This window comes from Maylandia zebra, linkage group LG15 (assembly GCF_041146795.1).
Source record: "Maylandia zebra isolate NMK-2024a linkage group LG15, Mzebra_GT3a, whole genome shotgun sequence".
NCBI classification, from domain to species: domain Eukaryota; kingdom Metazoa; phylum Chordata; class Actinopteri; order Cichliformes; family Cichlidae; genus Maylandia; species Maylandia zebra.
In genome coordinates, this window is record NC_135181.1 from 9,163,669 (window position 1) to 9,187,746 (window position 24,078).

Here is a 24,078-nt window from a genome sequence, read left to right on the forward strand (position 1 = left end):
ATACGACAGACTATGGAGGAAGTGGAAAACATTCAGAAGTGACACAAATGAAATAACATAATAGGTTTTCTTTTTTTTTTTTTCTGCAATGTGATAAATGGAGAAAGATATGTAAACTCCAGACTCTATGTTTGTTTATATGTATGTCTGTTTGTTATTTTCTTTACTGTATGTCCACAATGTCAAAATAACCTATAAAAATCAAAGTAAAAAAAAAAAAAAAAAGAATAACACAAAAATAGAATAGCTTGTGATTAAAATTACAACATTAAGCTTTAAATCTGCAGTTTATCAAGCATCACTGAGCAGTCCTTACCTTTAAACCTAACCTGTCATCTTCCTCTCCTGTCCTGTCTTTTCTCACATCATTCTCCAACTCAGAGATTTTTCCTTTTTGTGCTTGTTGTGGTTTGCAGGACTAAGAATTCATCTTAATTACAGAGTCATAACGCCAAACATAACAATAAAATCCATAGACTCTAACCATACCACTGAGATTTTCACATTCAATCGCCCTGGTATTTCTTACTGTTGTCCAAGTGGTTGGCCAATTTTGCTATAGCTCAACCTAGTTTGTTTTGGAAACACCATATGGATTTTTCTAAAAGATTAACATGCTGGCACAATCCTAACAGATGGTAATCACCATTGTAGCTGCTGTTTTGCAATACAACTCAGTGGCACTTTCAAATTGACATCTGGCTCCATCATTTAGTTCTATACACAAGTGGCAGAGAAGGAAAAAAACAAGTCAGCGGTCACTTTTAAGGTCTATGTTGACCATGTCGAAGGCAAAGTGTCCACTTAATCAAACACTTTCCCCTCCAAAAGCCTCTCTCCCCTCATCTTCTTAAGGTGCATTTAAGGAATTAGAATATCCTTCATGATGGCGGAGGGGGAACAGTTTCTTGATCGCACGATGCGAAGCAGTGCAAGTTAGCATAATGAAAAGTGCCCAGTATATTTCTTTGCCTCACTTTTCTCCACTGTTCCTGTTTTCCCTGCTTGTGCTCTGTTAAGAAGGTATAGCGGGTCATCTACCAATTGGATGGTTAGTGATTCAGTCCCCGGCTCCTTTAGTCTACATGCCAAAGTACCCTTGTGCAAGATACTGACCCTCCAAATAGCCCAAAATGCATTCATTATTCAGTGTGAGTGTGTGAAGTTTAAAAAGGCAACAGCACAGAAAAAGGCACATGTGGGAACGAGGCGTGTACCGTAGTAAGAAGGCACTCAAATAGAGTCGATAAGCACTCAACCAATTTGAAGTTTTCAGTCCTTGCATTTTGGACTAATAATTTCACATGATTCATTAATTTACTTTTTGGTTCCAGCTTTTGTTAGTAAAGCTCCCCTTTCACTGTGCTTGGATTAAATTAAGACGGTACTGATGATTGATGTGCATAGTGTTTGTACTCAGGACTATACAGCCACTAAATGGCCTAAAGAGCATGAACATGGGCACCTTACACTATAATGAAATCGTTATCTCTGTATCAAGTCTATTTTTTCTGCCCGGTAACAAATTAATAAAGGCGAGAAATTTTCTATTACCGTTAAAACTTTTCAAATTACTGCTTTCATTTTCAGACTGACAGTGTCCCTCTCTAGATGATATCAAAATGAGCTGCTCAGATACAATTAGTCATAATTAGATTATCTGCAGAAAAGATTATGCTCATTTGCTAGAGAGCCAGAGCGTGATGAGATCACTTTCGAATTAACTTTTGAGTAATTGGGTCCATATTACCATAAATGCACATATAAATGCATATAAGCTTCAATATGTTGCTGTTTATTTGTTAAATGTGACGCAGAATAGCGGCAATAGAGGATGCTGTGAAACTGAGTGTGACTGTAAGAGAGAGACAGCTACGAATAATGGTTGTTCAGTGTGTCGGCAGAGGTGAAGTGCCCTGTCAGTGCCCGTGACGAGTCCTTATTCTGTGCACAACAACTGGGATGAAGCACGGCGACCGCGCTTAGCACACCGCAACAGCCGCTGTCAGGCCGCCGCCAGTCAGCCTGCTGGGTCAGTGGAGTCTGTGAAATCCAAACTCAGCCAGGTTTCCCAGACAGCCGATAATTAATAATTAGATCCCAAAACAAATGATTTCTTCAGTCAGCATCCATTATTGTGGAGGGTTTGTGAGTGTTTGGACGTCAGCAGAGTGTGTCTGATCATGCATGGAGCATAATTACCATCGAGGGAAAACAACCGCTTGTTTTCATTCTGTCCACCTTCTAACCTTCAAAACCCAGAAGACAAGCACCTACAAGTATTAGCATATTTATATTATGAATCTTAATTTTCCATTAATAAAGAGGTTTAAGTGAGTCTATTTTTTTCATATGGTGGCACAGCAGTTTTTGCCCAATTTACAAATTCACATTATATTATTAGTACGTAATTAATAATTCAGTCATGACCATATCACTTTTTCCATGTTGCTGAGAAGCCTAAACTTTTTTAAAAATTTTAAATTAAATTTTTTTTAAATTCATATATATATATATATATATATATATATACGTGTGTGTGTGTGTGTGTTATGGAATGCCCTTTAGGAAAATATTATATATATATTCCAACCAAAGTCTGAATATATAGAATGATCTTCTGAATATATAGAATGAAACTTGAATATATAGAATGATCTTCTGATCTTCTATAGAATGAAGCTTGACGTCACGGAGGCGCTTGCGCCATCTAGTGTTTTCCTTGTTTGTACCTGCGAGGAATGGCACTATGAGCAGGTCCGCACGGAATTTTGTGGCTCAAATTCTAAGGAATGAGGAGCTAATTAACACCCTGGCAAATGCATGTTCTGGCCAACCTAATATTTGTACTAGTGTACCGCATCGTACTACTGATGAAGAAATTTATTCACTTTTTCATCGTGGAAGACCAAATGCAGTGAACCTCTCCGGTCAGATAACCCCTGGTTATCCAGCTAACGTTATGGAGAATGTGCCTTCCACATCACAGGAGTGCCCCACAACAGGTCCCATCTACAATCTTAGACCTTTTACTCGAAAGGGCCCAAGGCAGAAGAGGTAAGACCAGAACTAAATGCACTGAAATTACTAGTGGAAGGTTAGTAATAGCCCGTAGGTTTCAATTGCTCGACGAAGCTAAGTAAACAAAAATATCACAAAAAAACAAACCAAAAAAACTGTGCGACAGACTGACAGCGTGTGGACGTGGAGACTAAACTGTGCACAACAGTTAATTTGTTTAATTGTGGAAACATGCGATTTCTATAATATTTCACGTCCCGTAAGCTTAATCTGCAAACATTGTGTAAAAGCAAAGCACATCAGTTGTTACAATACATAGTTGTTGGCAGTATATAATTTAATGAAACTTTTTTTAAAGCAACAAAAAGTACTCCGTGAATTGAAGACATTTGTTTATGTGATTGTTAAGTTTCTCCACCCACCCATCCCACTATCTTCCATCATCTATCCATCCATCCATTCATCCATCCATTCTCTTCCACTTATCCAATTCAGGATTCCAAGAGCCTATCCTAGCTACCATGGGGCTAGAGGGTGTTTATTAATGCAGATTAGACATGTGTACAGCATGGTGTATTTTTTTAATTAAATGTACTTCATTGATCAGAGAAGTGTGAGTATATTACATGCAGAAATGTTTAATTTGCCTTTATCCTCCATTAGGTTTCCAGCACAGCTAAGCAGGTCACATTCTGTGGCTCAGTCTTTCACCAAAGAAGTGATTCTCTTGCCAGACCATCTAACTACACATGTGCCAAGGCGTAACAAAAAAGCTTGGCTTTTTGAAAATGGACATATAAAATCTGCACTGGAGTTTAGCTGTGACTGGGACTCAGACAAAGTAATGCAGGCAATAAGGACTGCCTTCCAGCCAGTTCTTGAAGGATGCAGGTAAGCATTAGATCCTTTTTTATAAAAAATAAATAAATTTTTTGTTACTTAGATTATTATACTATTAAAGGTCAACTCTGGGTATTTCCAAAAAGGATCTGGGAGCACCGATCGGATGACTGGATTGATATCTTTTAGAGTTAACAAAAATTAAGCCTTTTAATGTATTGTATTGTATTGTAGTCTGTTAGCCTTAACAAAAATTTCATATACACTATGTTTTCTTCCTCCCCTAGGCTACAGATTTTGCTGGCATGCCACACCAAACTAGTTGAGCCATCACTCACTTCCAAACAGACTTTGAATGGAGACCTTGTGAAAAAACTGTTTCATCAGAAGTCAATTTATGTCAGACCTGACAAGGTCATCTTATGTGAGGACAATGAATCAGTAAGTAATCCTGATCATTTCAGCAAATGTATGTATGTTCATAAAATGAGAGTGAAAAAGGCAAAGATGGATTTTAAACTCCCTTAAACATTGTCACTTGTATTATGTTTTAATACATAATACATAAACATATTACTAATATTTATTATGACATTTTGTTGTCAGTAAAATGAAATGTATTCTCTGTTTTAATTTACAGACATATTCTGATGGCGAGAGTAGCCATACAAGCAGGCAGGATTTCACAGAAACGTTGAATTCTGACAAATGCGGTAAATATTCCTATCTAAAAGTCGCTCCAAATAAACTGTAAATTAAGTTGGTTCAGTGTCTGTTACTTAGTCATCTTAGCCATTGTGTCTTTAGTTAAGTGTCAAGTCTTTGTTAAAATCATATTTAAATTTAGTTTAATATTTTGAGCAGGAAGAAATGTACCCCTAAATACATGAAAAGCAAAAGCTATATATGTGATGAGATGTTATTCAAAAGTTAAACTCCTGTTCTTTGTGTTCTCACAGTTGAAATTTCTAAAGAAGTTCCCTCAGCCATTCCCATTGTTAACGCACAGTCCATGTCTGTTGATGATGAGGTCATCTGGTGCGTTGCAACCCAAGATGTTTGTACTGTTGAATCTTCCATCTCTGCTGACACCCTCACAATGTCCACCAATCCTGCTGTCGTTGCTACTGATGAGGATGAGCCTTACTCCAGTGGAACATCTGCCTTTGTCAGTTACAACACACCTGGCTTATCAGCGGGTTCTTCTGCCAGTGTTACTGGTGACACACGTGTCTTCTCTAGTAACACCTCCAGTGTGTCCAATGGACCTACCCAGCCAAGTTTATCCAGCACATCCTACAGGTATGTGTTTTGTACATGTTTGTATCTTTTAATCTTTTGAGCTATATTGTGCAAAAGTCATGAGCCACCCCTGCTTTCTTTGTATTTTGCTGGAAAAATAGGAAAGAAGCACAGTGATTTACTGAAGTCTACAAAATTCTGTCCAGAAACAGACATGGAAGCGCATTATATTAGAGTATTATATTAGAGTATATATATCTAATATATATATATATATATATATATATATATATATATATATATATATATATTAGACATGGGTTGCATCCTTCTCCCATATGCTCTTCCGGTATTGCTCCGTCTCCAGCCTTGGTGGTGCTGTTCTCTTATTGTTCCCTTGCCACTGAGAGTACACCTTTGCTGGTTCTGTGGAGAACAGCTGGTTTATTCTCCTGCCTTTGATCTCTCTGGTGTACCTCCTCAAGCGGCTGGCCAAGGCTGTGAGTCTTTGCTTGGCAGTTTCCAAGGCCTCAGGTATGGACAGCTTGCTGTATTTCTTAGGCACCTTATTTGTCGCACCTTTCTGCAACTCTGTTAGTTGGCTAACCTCCCTCCGTGCTACTTTGATCTTGCCCTCTAGCCTCCTTCTCCATGGAGGGTACTGCCCCTTGTCGCTGTTCAACTTGTAGCCAAGCATCTCACTGATCACTGCTGCCGTATTGTAGATCAGCTTGTTAGTGTCGGTAATCGTGGTTGTAGGTATTGCCCGTAGTGCTGCATTAATTAAGTGCAGTTAATTAACTGCATTAATTAAGTGCAGTTAATATATATATATATATATATATATATATATATATATATATATATATATATATATATGTGTGTGTTGGGAAGGTTACTTTTAAAATGTATTCCATTACAGAATACAGAATACATGCCCCAAAATGTATTCTGTAACGTATTCCGTTACGTTACTCAATGACAGTAACGTATTCTGAATACTTTGGATTACTTAATATATTATCGTGCTTTTTACAACAGCGTGAATGTACCATTGCTGTGTGATTTATTACTATTACTGAAGGTCCGCGACTCCGAACTGTAGTAAAGGGACCTCTGACTAATACGGCGGGGTCCCTGTCGGCTCGTATCCGAAAACTAGCTTTACTTTGTTGTGTGGGTCAACTTTGCCTGTGAGAGACAGAGAGAGGCGTTGAAAGGCTGCTCCAACGGAACTTATTTTTTTCGGAGGAAAACACGAACACGGTGTACAGTCGAGTCTTAATAGCTTACTTACAACTGGGCTCGTCAGGCACTCTTCTTGGCTGCAGTGGTTATTATTATATTTACATGCTTCCAGCTCCCGTTTTTCCTCGATAACAACTCGTACCTTTCCACTCCCCTTTTTCTCCCTCCTCGCGCTCACAGACCCATAACGTGTATGGCAGTCCATTCTCCCTGCAGCACGAACTACACTGGCCATGATGCTACATTCTTTAGAGCTATGCTTGTAGCATTCTGCCTGTTAGCTTAGCACAACAACAAAGAAAAGGCGCTCTCTCACCCAGGAAACACACAATCGCAGAGAGAGAGAGAGAGCGTCGCCCTGTAACCATGGCAACCGTAAGCTGCCGCCTGGAACAACAGAACGTAGCTGTCAAACAAAACCCAAACAGTCCTGACCCGCGACAAAATGAAACAGGAAAGTACCGCAGTGTAATCCATTTATTTCAACAAAGTAAAGTATTCTGAATACCACCTTTTTAAACGGTAACTGTAACGGAATACAGTTACTCATATTTTGTATTTTAAATACGTAACGGCGGTACATGTATTCCGTTACTCCCCAACACTGTGTATATATATATATATATATATATATATATATATATATATATATATATATATATATATATATATATATATATATATATATATATATATATATATATACATACATATATATATATGTTTACCCCACAAATGTTCAGTTTTTTAACTTACTGATTTGCCATGTTTGTTTGTTTTTTGCTTTGGTTGTTTTAAGTAGTTCATTTAAAGTTATTGTTGCAGTGTCAGTCCTATTTTTGATTTAATGATTTGTTAAATAAACTATTGAAATTAACCTGTTAGTTTAATATTCCTACATTTCCTGGGGTACAGTTCCCCAGGTGACACTGTATGTGTCTTTTTTCCAACTTTTTAGAGTACTGCCACAACCACATGTAAACATGTGGTGTGAGAGGGTTAAAACTCAGTCATTTTTATAACTAAATAGATTAATATATTGCACTGCAGTACTATAACGCTGTTTATATTACAGAACAACTATAATGTACAGCTTAGATCACTGCTGATATTGTTTTGAGGCATTTGAATGTCTAAATAAAAAATTTGACATTTTGTGCCTATCGCAGTTCTTTTGATAGTATCAGTGATTAAATAAAAACTATTCAGATTAGAAAATGCATCAGTGTGACAGCACTGTTGCCACAAGAAGAATGCAGCTCTAGTGACCTTATTCCCTAAACATAGCTGCGAAATTAATATAAGAGTGATGTCGTACTTCAGGTAATCATTTTGTCACACTCTGATAACCACAGAGGAAGGGTGGCTCAGCTGTGCAATGAAAGTGCTGAATTTGGTTAATCTATTCTTCACTGTTTTTGTATCAAGCAGAGTTTGAAGCAGTCACCTCTCATAAACACCTTGCCTATCAAGGGGGTGGAGAAGGTAAGTCGTGCTTCACTGTCCAGACTTTCCTCTGCCCTCAAATGAGGATATTGCAGTTAATAAACATGCTGTTTCCCTAACAACGTTTCTGTAATAGGGGGTGCATTGCTGTAGTACAGAGCCTGAGCGCATTAAAGGCACAGGAATCAGGATCAAACTAACTTTGTTGTTCATTATCTTTGCTAACCAGATGCCCCCTACAGCAAGCAGCTTTGATGTCAGCTAATTATAATCATATAATCAATCATGTGATTCACGTTTTCAGAATACCGTTTATTTCTCAAATTTTCCTACATAAATTTACACACATGAAGTCAAGAGAAAAAATGTTAAAGTAACAAAAGTCATAATTTCTAATTAATGCACACATTTTGCAAATTGCTCATTTATTTTATTTGGCTTCTGTCTTTGTAAAGTACTGCTATGGAAGTGTTGTGAGCAGCCTGATCACATTCATTTCCTTAACATTGCAGTACTTGTGATTATTTATAGCTCAGTGGGCTTTGGTTTTTGACAAAAGTAAAGGCTATACCATCCTCTGGGTGGCAATCTACTTCAGTTTGGGTAATTTAATTCAGATTGTGTTATTAACCTCTTAAGCCCCAAGAGGTTAATAACACAATCTGTTACATTTTGAGCTTCCTGCTCGAAAATGTAATGCCCAAATTTAATTTAATAATTCTCTGCAATTACAAACTCTGTCCTTACAATCTTGGTATCGAAATAAAGCTAACACTTGTGAGATTTCATCAGACGTGTAAGTATTGAAGCAGATATTACTGTGTCAAAGTTACTGAGACTGGAACACAGAAAAAGTAAGTAGATTTTATCCTCGCCTAATTTTTTATTTTTAGCATATAACCCTTTTAAAAATGTGCCTCAGTTCACATTTGATTCCAGAAATTCAGTAACCAATATATAAACATCATCTGTGCAAAGAGTTATGTTTCTAAAGTGAAACAGTGAAAAATTACAGGCCTGTCAATACATGAATATCCAGACGTTGTACAAAAATGTCCAATTTTGGCACACAATTGGACATCATACCAGTTGAATTTTTTTAGGTATTAAAGAGAATCAGAATCAGAATACTTTATTGATCCCTAGGGGAAATTATTTTTCGTTACAGTGCTCCATTATAAACAAACATTAACAAAGACAGATAATATGCTAACTAAGAATAGCACAATATATACAGGCATATATATACATAAAAGTTACTTATTAATAAGTAGCTGAAAAAGAATATGTGCAAGAAGGGTGCAGCTGTTGCAGTAAACAGTGTGTTAAGTGGATGAGCTGTACAGGGAGATGGCCACAGGCAGGAATGATTTCCTGTGTCGTTCAGTGGTGCTTTTCGGTAATCTGTCTCTCACTGAACGCGCTCCTGTGACTGACCAGCATGTCATGGAGTGGGTGCTGGTCAGTCACAGAAGCAGAAATTAATTAATTTTATTAATAGGCCTAAAAATGCTTTTTATTAAATATATTTTTTGAAGAATTAACCACACAATTACATGGCAATGGCCCTTTTCTGCCGTGCGCATGGAGAATTTAATTGGTCTCTGGCCCTTTAAAATCAGAGGGGCTGTAACTTTGGTTTCTTTTGGTCAATTTGCGTGATGACACCTGAAACTTGGTGTGTGGAGTCAGTGATAGCTCTGGAAGCTCACCAGCCTGTCTTTAGCCGGTGTTCTGGGAATCCATCCTACCTGACAAACCATCCTACCCATTGTTTCTATGCATGCGCACAAGGCAAGGCAAGGCAAGGCAAGTTTATTTGTATAGCACAATTCAACAACAAGGTGATTCAAAGTGCTTTACAGAGACATTAGAAACAAGAACAAATAAAAAGCATGATTTAAAATTGAATAAAACAAGCAAATAAACTAACTAACTAATTAACAAACAAACAAACAACAGTATATAAAATCAAAACAGATAAAATCAGAACAGTAGATAAAATCAGTAGTTAAATGTAAGTTTTGAAATTTAAGCTTAAAGTGTGGATTTGGTGCTTTATTCAAATGCAGCTGAGAACAGGTGAGTCTTCAACCTGGATTTAAATAAACTGAGTGTTTCAGCTGATCTGAGGCTTTCTGGGAGTTTGTTCCAGATATAAGGAGCATAAAAGCTGAATGCAGCTTCTCCGTGTCTGGTTCTGACTCTGGGAACTGATAAAAGACCGGATCCAGATGACCTGAGGGATCTGGATGGTTCATACTGGGTCAGGAGGTCATTGATGTATTTTGGTCCTAAATCATTCAGAGCTTTATAGGCCAGCATCAGAACTTTAAAGTCTATCCTCTGACGGACAGGCAGCCAGTGTAAGGACCTCAGAGCTGGACTGATGTGGTCCACTTTTTTGGTCTTAGTGAGGACTCGAGCAGCAGAGTTCTGAATGAGCTGTAGTTGTCTGACTGATTTTTTAGGTAGACCTGTAAAGATGCTGTTACAGTAATCAAGCCTACTAAAGATGAATGCATGGACTAGTTTTTCCAGGTCCTGTTGAGACATCAGATCTTTTATCCTTGATATATTCTTGAGGTGATAGTAAGCTGACTTTGTTATTGTCTTAATGTGTTTTTCTAAGTTTAGGTCTGCATCCATCACTACACCCAAATTTCTCGCCTGGTTTGTGGTTTTTAGATGTATAGATTGAAGTTCTCTGGTGACCTGTAATCGTTTTTCTTTGGCGCCAAAGACTATTACCTCAGTTTTGTTTTTGTTTAGCTGGAGAAAATTGTGGCACAACCAGTCATTGATTTCCTCAATGCATTTACCAAGAGCCTGTACAGGGCCTCGGTCTCCTGGTGACATTGTGATATATATTTGTGTGTCATCTGCATAGCTGTGATAGTTTATTTTGTTGTTGTTTATAATCTGTGCCAGTGGGAGCATGTAGATGTTAAACAGAAGGGGTCCCAAGATGGAACCTTGGGGAACTCCACATGTGATACTTGTCTGCTCAGATGTGAAGTTACCTATTGATACAAAGTATTTCCTGTTTTCTACGTATGTTTTGAACCAGTTTAGTACAGTTCCTGAAAGACCTGTCCAGTTCTCCAGTCGTTTGAGTAATATGTTGTGGTCAACTGTATCAAATGCTGCACTGAGATCCAGTAAAACTAGGACTGACATTTTTCCACTGTCTGTATTCAGACATATGTCATTAAACACTTTGGTCAGAGCGGTTTCAGTGCTGTGGTTCTGTCTAAAACCTGACTGGAAGGCATCGTAGCAATTATTCTGTTTTAAGAAGTAACTGAGCTGTTGGGAAACTGCTTTTTCAATGATCTTACTTAAAAACGGGAGATTTGAGATTGGCCTGTAGTTGTTCATTTGTGTCTTGTCAAGATTGTCCTTTTTCAGTATAGGTTTGATTACAGCAGTTTTTAGTGATTCTGGAAACACACCTGATAATAAAGAAAAGTTGACGATCTGTAACAGGTCTGACTCTAAAGTCTTTGAGACCTTTTTGAAAAAACTTGTTGGCAGGACATCTAAACAGCAGGAGGAGGAGTTCAGTTGACCTAAGATGTCCTCCAGGTCTTTGCTGTTAATAGGTTGAAACTGTTTCATGGTGTTTAAACAGTTTTTTGGTGGACACAGTACATATCCTGGATCTGCTGTTGATGTACCAATTGCTTGTCTAATTTTTTGGATTTTTTCAGTGAAGAATTTGGCAAAGTCATTGCAGGCCATGGTCGAATGAAGTTCAGCTGCCACTGACACAGGAGGGTTTGTTAGCCTGTCAACTGTAGAAAATAAGACCCGAGCATTATGGCTGTTTTTAGTGATGATGTCAGAGAAGTAGGACCTCCTTGCATTCCTCAGTTGTAAATTATAATTGTGAAGTTTCTCTTTATAAATGTCATAATGAACCTGGAGGTTTGTTTTTCTCCATCTGCGCTCAGCTTTCCTACACTCTCTTTTTTCATTTTTCACCAGTGTGGAGTTTCTCCATGGAGACTTTTTCCTTCCAGAGATAACCTTCACCTTAATGGGAGCAATAGTGTCCATTACATTTAACATGTTAGCATTGAAGCTATTGACGAGCTCATTGACTGACCCTCTGGGCAGGTCAGGTGTTAATGGGAAGACCTGGTTAAAAATTGCACTACTGTGTTCAGTTATACACCGTTTTGTGATCACTGTTGTTGATATATTTGTGTGGGCTGAGATTTTACTTTCAAAGAAAACACAGTAATGATCAGACAGGCCCACATCAGACACAGTAACCTTTGAAATGCTCAGGCCTTTGGAGATCAGTAGGTCAAGAGTGTGTCCTCTATTATGTGTGGCCTCTGTTACATGCTGAGTCAGCCCAAAGTTGCCCAGAGTGTCACTCAGGTCTTTAGTCCCTTTGTCCTGAGGGTTGTCCACATGAATGTTAAAATCCCCAACAATAATTACACAGTCAAAATCAACACAGATCACAGACAGCAGTTCACTGAGGTCATTAAAAAAGTCTGTGCAGTATTTGGGAGGCCTGTAAACATTAAGAAACACAACTTTGGATGGGGCCTTCAGCTGTAAAGCCACATATTCAAAAGACTGAAAACTTCCAGGAGATAGCTGCTTACATTGAAATGATTCATTAAATAAGACAGCAACCCCTCCTCCTCTCCTGCTCGCCCTGACCTCACTGATAAAACTGTAGTTAGGAGGGGTCGTCTCGATGAGAACAGCTCCACTGTTACTTTGGTCCAACCAAGTTTCAGTTAAAAACATAAAATCAAGGCTGTGCTCAGTGATTAAATCATTAATTAAAAATGTTTTCCCAGCTAGAGATCTAATGTTTAATAAAGCCAACTTAAGTGTTTTAGAGGTATTACTTGTCCCCTCATGTTTGGGAGCAGTCTGTGGCACACAAGGTATGTTTACTATGTTTAAAGATCTTTTAGAGTGCAGCTCTCTGTGTTTTGACCAGGCCACATGTCTCCTGTCACCTAAAAGTACAGAAATTTTAAAACCTTCTAGTAAACAGGGTCCCAGCTTCTCCTGGGAAAAGTCATCACTGCCATAATCCTCACAGCCCGGACCCTTCACATATCACATATCAGACTGCGGAGACAGGGCATGAAGAGGAACTAAGGGGGGCGAGGCTGGGCAATGTGACTTCGATTGCTCTGTTGAGGGTGGGGCTCGATGGTGAACCTTTGGCCGCTCTGGTGGGGGGTTTATGGGGGACAAAAAGGGATTGGGACGGGGGGTAGATCTGAGCCCAGCATTGACCCGCTCTATCATCTCCTCAGTGAATTTCAGGTGTGGGGAGGAGGGAGAAAGGGAGGGGGAGGAGGGTGATGGCCTGTCAAGGGTTTGGGGGACTGGGGAAGGTCGTGGTCCCTTGTCCTGGTCGTTGGTGTTGTTGAGAGAGTTGGAGGCAAATAGGGACCCCTCTTCTTGCCTTAGATGTCTCTCCTTTCTGAGGCTCTTCCTCAGATGCCATGGATGTCTCTCCTTTCTGAGGCTCTTCCCGAGTGGGGGCAAATGGAGCTCCTCCTCAAGGTTTCTGCTGGGCTTTGTCTGTTCTTGGAGTACTGTTTGTTCCTCTTTATGAGATAACTCCTCGTTTATCTCAGCCTTGGCACCAAGCACGGATGGATGACGTATGGAATAAAACAAGTTGGAGGTGAACAGTTTCACCCCTGACTTGTTAAAATTAAATCCATTTGCTTTGAACAGATGCCTGCGTTCCCAAAAAATATTAAAGTTGTCGATAAAATGCACTGAGTGGTCAGCACATGCTGATATAAGCCATTTATTCAGTGTAAACAACCTGCTGAATCTCTCGTCTCCTCCTCTGACCGGCGGTACAGGTCCGCTGATGAATACAGCTGCATTCAGAGAGTTTACAGTATTTAATAATCCAGTAAAGTCCCGTTTCAGAACCTCCGACTGTTGTTTGGACACATCGTTTGACCCTGTATGCAGAACAATGTTTGTCACAGTTGGATATTCATCTGCAATTTGAAGAATTCTCTCCTTCAGGTTGTTGACCATATCGTTAGGAAAGCAAAAGAAATTCAGCGGCGAATCTTCCTACCTTTGTGAATATAAGCTAAAAAACATACTCTGACGGGTAAAATTAAGTGCCAAACCATCCTACCTTTGTAAATGTGACGTACAAGCATACTTTAACAGCTAAAATTAAGTGGCGAACCATCCTACCTTTCTGAATATGAGCTAGAAGCATAATTTTACAGCTAGAATTCAGTGGCAAATCATCTTACCTTTGTTAATAAGAGCTAGAAACATACTCTGACGGGTAAAATTACGTGCCAAACCATGCTACCTTTGTGAATGTGACCTACAAGCATACTTTAACGGGTAAAATGAAGTGGCAAACCATCCTGGCTTTATGAATGTGAGCTACAAGCATACTCTGATGAGCAAAGTTAAGTGGCACGAAGTCTGGAGAATTTCTGGTTTGGTTTTGTTTGTTTAGCGGTCTCCTGCGCATTTACGTAACAGCTCGTTTAAGGGAGGGAAGACGATATCACATAATTTATTTGAGATATTGACACTATATTCACTTAACAACTCAGTAGCTTTTCATGGGAATAGCAATCTAGTTGTCAGAGACCATCAACAAATAATAAAGTCAAGCTAGCAGCTGTAGCAATAATACCTTTATCCAGCGGTCTCTTAGGAATATAATTCTGAAACCTGCCATGAATCATTTCGGTTATTATTGCAGATTTTAAGTTGAGAGTAAATTATAGCACGAGCTTAGAAAATAATGTTGTGAAAAATAAATCAAATATAAAATTGATCACAAACCGTCCCAAGAGAAAATCCAAGCATACTCTGCATTGTCTTGTTAGGATTTATTGACCTTGTTCAGTTAAACGCTACAAAAAAAAACTGGTTTTGTGACTCATGTCACTGATTCAGTTATTTAGTTTTGACTATGTAAAGCACCACACTGGATTTTAAATCAAACAAACACTAAATGATTAAAAAGCATGCTTGGACCTTTAATTCAAGGTATTTCACAGGTAATCTGTCATGAGTCATTTGGACAAATGTGTTGTTCTAGATTGCAACAGGAGAAAGTATATTATGGCATGAACTTATAAAAATACTTTTGTGGCAATTAACTAACATCTGATTCTCTAAGAGGCAATCGAAACAAAATCCACAAAGCCTTCATACAATTTATTGACCTTGTTGAGATAAGCTATACATGAAACCTGGTTTTGTGATTCCTATCAGTCTACAGTGCAGGTCACTGAAACACTTATGGCCTGTCTTATTGTAGCCTGACCAAATGATTCTGAAGGCAGGTGAAAGATTAAATAGTCATTCAGTCAAATGTCATTACTGACCTTCAACACCCACATATAGATTTACAATGTTCATCAAGTAGAAGAGGGATCAATAGATAGATTCTCTCCAGAAACACTAAACTGAGTGACAAATTTCAAGGTCACGCTATTTTTATTGTATGTTACAAAGGACATACGAAGGACAAAACGAAAGTATTCTTAATGATGCTTCTCATCACACATGCTTTGTAATCATCGCTTCATTTTATTTTTTTTAATCAAAAAATGGGACAAAGGTAGGTGAGGTGAACTGATTCTTTGTTGTATTGAGCTGAGAAGTAAAGAAACAGCTTCAGAAAGGACAGGGAAAAAGGCTTAATTCCATCTGTCGTCCAATCAGGCGCCTCTGCTGTTTGCGTGCCGGTCTCATTTCCCGGTCACAAATTCAATCCAACCAGAGCCTCTGCCTCTCTCGGGCACAGGCAGCTAGGTTGTTACTTTGAATATGTGTATTTTTTCTCATTTTAAGGAAGTCACCAGGTTCAAATTGATTCTCTGATACAAATACTTTGGAAAACAGACGGGGAATGAACCATCAACAAGTATGGTGGCTGGAGGTACTGTGTCACGGTCTGACTGGGGCAGACCGTATGTGTTGCAGAGGAGGACTCAAACGCAGACCAAAACGTGGTGTGGATTAACAAAACAAGCCGTTTATTGAGGTTAGCAACGAGGGTACAAAATAATAGGGCATCGGTGAAAACTAAACAATAACCTAAACTGGGTGAACTAATAACAAAACATGAAAAACCTTAACCATAGTGAACTGACATGGGTACCTGGAGATGAGACATGGATGAGCAGACGACCTGACAATGGCATGCAGAAAACAAAGGGCTTAAATACATACATGAGGTGATCAGGGGAGGTGGAGACACATGGGGGAAACAGCTGACAGACATAAACCTAATGACAGGACCAGGAGAGGAAAGCTAAATACAATAAACAAAGAACACATGACATTGTCAGAATAAAACAGGAAATACTAAAACTAAAACATGACAACACAACTTAACAGACCTAATATGTGATGAATAAATACAAAACCCCAAAACATAGAAAACCCAGGAACAATAACTGCCTAAACTAAAGGCAGATAGGAAATAACACAAACTAAATCACATAACAAAATGAGACAAATACAAACATGAACTCAGAGCGCTGGGTCAGAGACCCAGCCTGTGACATACTGTGCTTTTTTTCGGTTGATTTTTTCCTGCTTCTCACAGAACGCAGTACTATATGCAAAATAGTGTTTTAGGTTTATTGAAAGCTTTACTCCTACTTTTGTCTAAAAAGTGTACAAGAAAACAAAATACACTGATGGTGACTTTCTAAGGTGATAATAAAGTTATTGTAAAAAAAAAGTCACCAGGTCTGCAATCAGCAATTATGTACCAACTCAAATAAATATTTTTTAAAATGTAGTTTATAGAATAGAAAAAACATATTTGGAAGTACAAAAAGAGTCTGGTGGGCTAGGGTTGCCAAATTTTATCTTTTACTACTGGGCGGCTAATATCACCAAATTATTGCACTGGAAATATGTTTATGAGAACAGCGAGGGTGAGGCTTGGGTAAAAATGGAACTGATGTCTAATCCACTTCCCCTCCTAACCTCATCCCTAGCTCTAAATCAAAAACAGAAAATAACAAATCCAGTTGTAAGAACATCTATTAAAATATGGCTTCAATTCAGAAGGCACTTCTGTTTGCAACAGGTTAGTAATTTTTTCCCTGTTGCTTTTAACCCTTTTTTTTGCCATCCATTTCAGATAAAGCATTCCAAATTTGGCATAATAATGGTTTGAAGTTTTTTTACAATTTATTTTCAGGAGAAACTTTTAACACCTTTGACGCTCTGATGAGAGATTACAATATACCAACCTCACATATGTTTAGATACCTGCAAATAAGAAGTTTTGCAAAAACATTGTTTCCTTCTTTCCCCTACCTACCTCCTAAAAATCAAGTGGATACCATTTTGGAAATGGATCCTTTTGGCAAAAGGAGAATCTCCGTCATATACAAACTGATACAGAGCTTAAGGCCTATTACTTGGGAAAAAACTAAAAATAATTGGGAAAAAGACATTGGGGTGGATTTATCTGATGATGAGTGGAGATCTTGTTTGAATCGTATACATACTTCCTCCCTTTGCATTCGCCATGGTTTAATTCAGTTTAAAATTCTTCATCGTCTTCATTATACAAGAGAAAGGCTTTCAAAAATTTTCCCAGAAGCCGATCCTGCCTGTCCCAGGTGTGGACATAATCCAGCAAATGAGGGTCACATGATGTGGTCTTGTCCGAACCTGGATAATTACTGGGGAAATATATTTAAAGCATTATCTCATATCAGTGCGCAGAATTTAGTGCTTGATTTCCGCATTGGCATTTTTGGAGTTATGCCATCTCAATACAAAATTAGTAAATCTCAGGAAAATGCCATAGCGTTTGCTACATTGCTTGCCCATAGACTTATTCTATTCCACTGGAAGTCTGATAAGGCTCCTTCATATGGTTAAAGGAGGTGCTTTGGAACGTGCGACTTGGAACCCATTTATTGACTATATAAAAGCGTATTTTCCAGATGTGTGACATACATTTTTTGTTTGTTTTGTTCTGTTTCTCTTTACATGAGCCTCGGGTGGGGAGGGAGGGGGGGTTTCTCTTTTTTTTTTTGTATAATGGCATTCATTATGTATTGTGACCATGATTTGTGAAAAAAAAATTTTTAAAATAGAAATTTAAAAAAAAATAAAATAAAATGTAGTTTAATCACAAGAAACAGCAATAAATTCATATCCAGTCATTATTTCTGACCCAGTTCTCACTCAGGCACAAACAAAACAAGGTAGTTTCATTGTTTTTTTTAAATTTTTTATATCATAAGTATTTATAGTCACTCATCAAATACCCTCAGATAACTGTATCCAAAAATTCTGCGCTGACAGTGTATTCCTTACTCAAAACTGAGTCTTAAATCATCAGCATGTTAAAAAACACTTCACTTTGTAGAAATTAATAATGTTAAATCCTAGCAGGATGGTGCTACGATGATGAAGGATCGTGATTGGGTATTAAGCTTTCAGAGGAAAGTGGAGGTCAAGTCTGCCTACTGTCCACTGTTGCTTAATGAGCTAGTATTGAGCAGCTTTCAACACCGCCAACTGAAAGATTCCTTTTCCATTTTCTTATTAGATCTATGATATCATTAAATGCATATACTGACAATATTTCAAATTATACTGGATACTACATATTTGTAAAATAAAATTATGATTTAATCTATTAGTATTTTGTATTCATATTGCAAAATAAGTTTTTGTATCTATTTCTGCCCCATTTGAGGTGCTGTAGCAAAGACTGTAAACTTGAAGGAAAAATAATAGTCACAGGGAAAACAAAGCCCTTTATCTAGCTTTCTTTTTCCACTGGAAAACAGAACTGTTTAATAAAAGTAAGGCTTAAAGGGAACCAGTCTAATCATCAATTGTACCGTTCTTTGGCCACTATTATGTGGTTAGCATTTCCTGCACATCATAAGCTCTAAACTAAAAAACTTGTCTGTTGCACTGTCTTTTTACAGTGAGAACAGTGACATTCTGTCATGAAATCCAGGAGATGGAAAGCAGACTGGGTTAACAAAAGGCCAGACATTTATTAAGGTGATGCAAAAGTCCAAACCACAATCGAAACCGTCACAGGGGTACATGGAGGAGAAACAATCTGGGAAGAATAACAGATGCTGTGACAAAGAGTGAGGGGAAGGCAGGACTATTTATGCCCATGGGGTAATCAGGGAAGTGGGGACAGCTGTGGAGAGCAAGACATGAATGCAAAGAATCAAGACATTCACAGGAAAGGAAGGAAGACTGACTACCATAATAAAACACGAACCAGCTTAAAGGATAACTCGTAAGCACAGAGACAAACTACACTGGCCTGAAGGAATACGGAGGAATCTAAACACCAATAAACCGCAGAAACCTTAAGCAACACTCAGTTACAAATCAACTGCATAATGGCACCAATACTAGTTACATACAAATAAACCATCAAGTAATAAAGAATGAAGAAAAACTATGAATACAGAATCGTACCCAATCACAAACTAGAACGCAAAACTCAAAGGAACTCACACCGCAACATGATGCAGAACGAACCTGGGAGAAGTTTGATTAATAAACCTAAGACTGATCTGCTCTGAAATACAGAAACCAAAGCTTTAAAAATATAACAAAGGAATCAAATTCACTGTGGAATAAAATGAAACACCTTCACTCAAACATCTAAACTATAATCAAAATACAGGAGGAACCTAAACCACAGACGGAGGGCCACATATGCAACCCACTTTGATCTTAAGTGGACCGGACTGGTGAAACTACATGAAAAATGTGCAAAATTACAGAAAAATGATATGAATGATAGTTCATAGACTTTGCATAGACTTTCCTGTAATTATAAATTATACAGTTTTTGGAATTTTTTATTTACTGTGGAATAATAATTAAAAAAAAAAAACAGGAACTTAACTGTTTTCCAGTCTTCTTAACTGGACTCAAATCTGGCCCACGGGCCTTATCTTTGTCACCCACCCTAAAAAGCAACTCTGTCTTCTAAATTCAAAATGTGGCAAAACCCAAATACTGAAAGTTGCAAATTTAAATCCAAAAAGCCCTAAAGGGATATATTATACAAATAAATTATCAGTGATCAGTTCTAGGCACTGATTCTTAATGACGAGTTCTAGGTATTATTAAGTAATTAAAGGATTTTTTTCCTCTATTATGCTTTGTTCAGACTGTGTTCTTAAGCTGATGGCACCATGACCTAGGTCATAACGGTGAACTTGTGTTATCTTTCTAAAGGTTGTTTCTCATAATCTAAAAAGGTTTTGTCATTTGTTGAATTCTCCCAATTCTTTCATCTTTGGGCTGAAGGAAGGACAACACTCGGTGTATAAATGCTCAATCAACAATCATTTTATTTCATACAATTCTCATTATTCCATACAACACTTTTGCGCATTAACCATCCGGAGGGGAGATGAGCGCGGGAGGGTGTCCGCCTGATCTCGACGTGTCTGAGCGTTGCTCACATTCTTATAGCTTCAGCCCCCCTCCAAAGTCATAAAACCTAAACATCCACATTCTTTCTCTCTTTCAGTGAGCCTAAGGCTACGTTCACACTGCAGGTCTTAATACTCAATTCCGATTTTTTGATCAAATCCGATTTTTTTTGTCTGCTCGTTCACACTACAAATGAAATGCGACAGCAAACGCGCTCTAGTGTGAATGCTCAAAGCGGCCCGCATGCGCAAAAGAAGATGTCACACACAACGCGCTCTGTTTAGACCCAGAGCAACAGTATTGTTTGACTGATGGCCCTTAATATAAAGACTTCGGACTTCACGTTTCCCAATTTTTGCTTTAAGTTATTTTGTTATTTACATAATAATGTAAATAACCTAATAATGATCCTTATTGCTGTTTTAGAGGAGCGGTGCTTCAAAGGATAGCTGCAGATTTCTGTCAGAATCTGCAGATTATACAGTACAAATAAAATGTTTACGTTGTCTTCCCAACAGTTTCACTGACATCTACGCTGGATGGCCAGGAAGCGTTCGCGATGTCTTCTCGGGCGCTTCTCTGGCGCTGATAATTGGCTTCAGTCTTGTGTCGGTGACGTAAAAGGCGGATTTAATGCGACTTGACCGTTCAAACAGCAGTCGCTTTCTAATACATCGGATATGTATCGGATTCAGTACCACATATGAAAGTGACCCAGATCGGATTTGAAAATATCGGATTTGCGCCGTTCACACTGTCATAGCATGATCGGATATGGGTCGCATAGGGTCAAAAAAATCGGATTTGATGCGCTTTCGCCTGCAGTGTGAACGTAGCCTAAGTTATGACCTTGGCTTCCTGTTCAGTATGTTCTGTTCTTTTCTAATCAGACAAATAAGGACATGATTCTCTGAAAACAATATTTCTTATAACAGCAGTAACATGCATCATAAAACAATATCATTCATTCACAATAAATCAGCAGTCTAATGTAATACAAATCAGTTTAATAAATGTAATAGTTATCACCTTCTTCTAGGTCAGGAGAATAATGCAAACTAAAACTACATAATGATTTCACAATCTTTAATTAGGGGTATAATGTGGCATAAGATAATATAATAATCTCACACATTGTAAATTCAGTAAAAACTTCTTTGTTTCATCCAGAAATGTTAATCAAATATGCATTTTCATTTTTTACCAGACAGTAAATAAAATAAGTAAATAAATAATAAATAATTTAATTTGAAAAAGCACACATTCTGCAGCAACAAGCGTAAATAGAAAATAGAAAAATGTGAAACTGTTAAATGATTGAATGAGTGGAACAGACTTCCCCAATATGACATTGTCTGCTTGGCAGTCCTGATATACTTCAGGAAAGATTGCCATGTCAAATGACTCAGCATGGTGTCTCCTGCTTGAGTAAGAGAGTGCATGGATGTGTGTGGGAGGGTGGAGGGAATCCATAAAGTGAGAGGGACAACAAAATCAGCTATTGATGTGGAACCTTGCCTTCCAGTTTTATTCAGGTGCAGTCAGTCTGTTAGAAGCTACTGAGCTGGGGGCAATTATTGATCACACTCAGTAATCAGTGACTGGAAATGATAAATTTAGGACTGTGAATGCAGAGATAGCTGTCATTAAATGTGACTTTATTACACCCAGGAAAAAAGGAGATTACGTTTGCCTCCTGCAAATGATTTGCAGTCTTTTTTAAGTTTTTTCTTTCTTTCTTTTTTTTTTTTTTAAAGTTTTTAAAATGTAATAATCAGTTTTATTATCACCGGCTTGTCAGCTCCATGCAGTGAGCTCAGTATGAATATGAATTGGGTGCAATTGAGTCTAGTACCAGTTGTCCTGTCCATCAGAACTGGATGCCCCAAACTTGTCAGTTCTTTTTACCACTGTTGGCATGTTTTTCCTGTTGCTGCACATTACATAACAATGAACTCAAACTACCAGTAGAGCTTTTGCACACTTGTCAAATCCAAGTATTTAAATGATAATAAAACAATCCTGTTAGCTAGAAACCTGAAAACTTGGGCTGATAAGAAGTATTGATAAAGTCTATCCATCCATTCTCTTCTGCTTATCCTTTTCAGGGTTGCGGGGGGCTGGAGCCTACCCCAGCTGTCTTAGGGCGAGAAGCAGGGTACACCCTGGACAGATCGCCAGCCTGTCGCAGGGCTAACACATAGACACAGACAACCATTCACACTCAGATTCACACCAATGGGCAATTTAGAGTTACCAATTAACCTATCCCCACTAATTGTATGTCGTTGGACTGTGGGAGGAAGCCAGAGTACCTGGAAAGAACCCAAGCAAACACGAGGAGAACATGCAAACTCCACACAGAAAGACCCCGGCCTGATGCTGGAATTAAACTCTTGCTGTGAGGCAATAGTGCTAACCACCATGCCACCGTGCATAATGTTTGCCATTCTCATCAACCTCACTCCAAATCCCAGTTCTGCTGCTTGGACTGCATGCTACTTGACCAGAACAAATAACAAGCAGACAAAGTTAGCAGACAGTGAAAGAGCGAAAAGTTAAATCTGAAAGACTAGAAAGAAAGGCTAACACGTATTAAGGTTGAATAAGTTCATTTAAATGAATCTTTCATTATTTCCAGTCATGGGATGGAGATACTTGCTCAGTATCATGAAAATAGGTACCCGATGGCCTGTGTCATCAGCGCATCCCCTATTCTTCTCATCCCTGTGATACATTCAAGGTGTAGATGTAAAAAAAAAAGTTGCCGTTAGCTAGCTACTTCAGCATCTAGCTAGCTACTTCAGCATCTAGCTAGCGTTACAGAACTGAAGTAAACATAAACTCAGTAAGGTAGGGTTTTGTTTTTTTAGTTTTTTAGGGTCATGTAATTTCAGTGATAACGTTTTAAGCGGTTTAACAAACAGACAAACAGTTTCTGTACAGCTTATTACAAAATGTGTCTGCTAGCTAAATGTACAGTATGCTAATGTGCCTCACTCAGAGATGGAGAAAGACTTAAGAAAGTGAGGAGAGTTTATTTTCAAAGGTAAGGACTGTTCAGCATGTGAAACGTCATGAAATGAAGGAGACGGGAAACTGGAAATTTAAGTCCTACTTAGTCTAACTCATTGTAGGTTTTTAAATACAATGTTGGGTCCACATATTGTGTGTTGTTATGTTTTTGTAAAATGTGTTGTAAAACAAATTCAAGGATACTAATTTTGTGGTATTTAGAGGTTGCATGAAAATACTGCAGAAGAAAGTGTGTTACAGCTTAATGCGGGCTAAAACAGTTAGCTTGCCGTGCTGTGGTTAAGTTTGCCTTATGCACTCTGTTGGATCGGATGTGGTCTTCATGCTCGATGTTAGGTCACATTAGGCATAGCAGGTAATGGTGCTGATTAAATTAACTACCTGAATTTCTACATTTCTACATTTTTTTTATATTTCTGCTGTTTTTCCACTTTCTTTTCTCTAACATATTATATGAAACTAAATCTAATATTCACCAACACTGACATAAGAGCTTGAACCTTAATTTCATATAACAAACCTCAAAATAAGCATGTATAAGGGAAGAAGGGAGCTTATACCTCAATAATGAAAGCACTGTTGTATGTATGTGGGCATACATGTTTTTATTGGTTTGCCTCTGTACACGACCACACCTCAGCTATAAATTTAACAAAAGCAGTATGAAAATGGAATTACATCCATTTTCATACACAGTCCCCCATTTTTTTTAACTCACCGAATTCTACCTTTTACACTTGCTTTATAGTGTCTAGGCTTTATACATCAGCCATGTAGCTTCTAACAAATTAATAT

The 24,078-nt window shown here is 38.1% G+C and overlaps 1 protein-coding gene across 1 annotated transcript in view; it reads left to right on the plus strand.

Annotated features, from left to right (window-relative positions):
* Nucleotides 1-2,811: 2,811 nt before the first annotated feature.
* Nucleotides 2,812-24,078, plus strand: part of LOC112436027 (uncharacterized) — a 32,735-nt gene continuing 11,468 nt past the window's right edge. Inside the window, exons 1-5 of the mRNA XM_024805216.2 lie at nucleotides 2,812-3,057; nucleotides 3,685-3,912; nucleotides 4,149-4,302; nucleotides 4,502-4,574; nucleotides 4,821-5,163. Of these exons, the coding sequence (XP_024660984.1) occupies nucleotides 2,963-3,057; nucleotides 3,685-3,912; nucleotides 4,149-4,302; nucleotides 4,502-4,574; nucleotides 4,821-5,163 (893 nt within the window). The 5' untranslated portion in view covers nucleotides 2,812-2,962. The remainder of the gene's footprint in view (nucleotides 3,058-3,684; nucleotides 3,913-4,148; nucleotides 4,303-4,501; nucleotides 4,575-4,820; nucleotides 5,164-24,078) is intronic.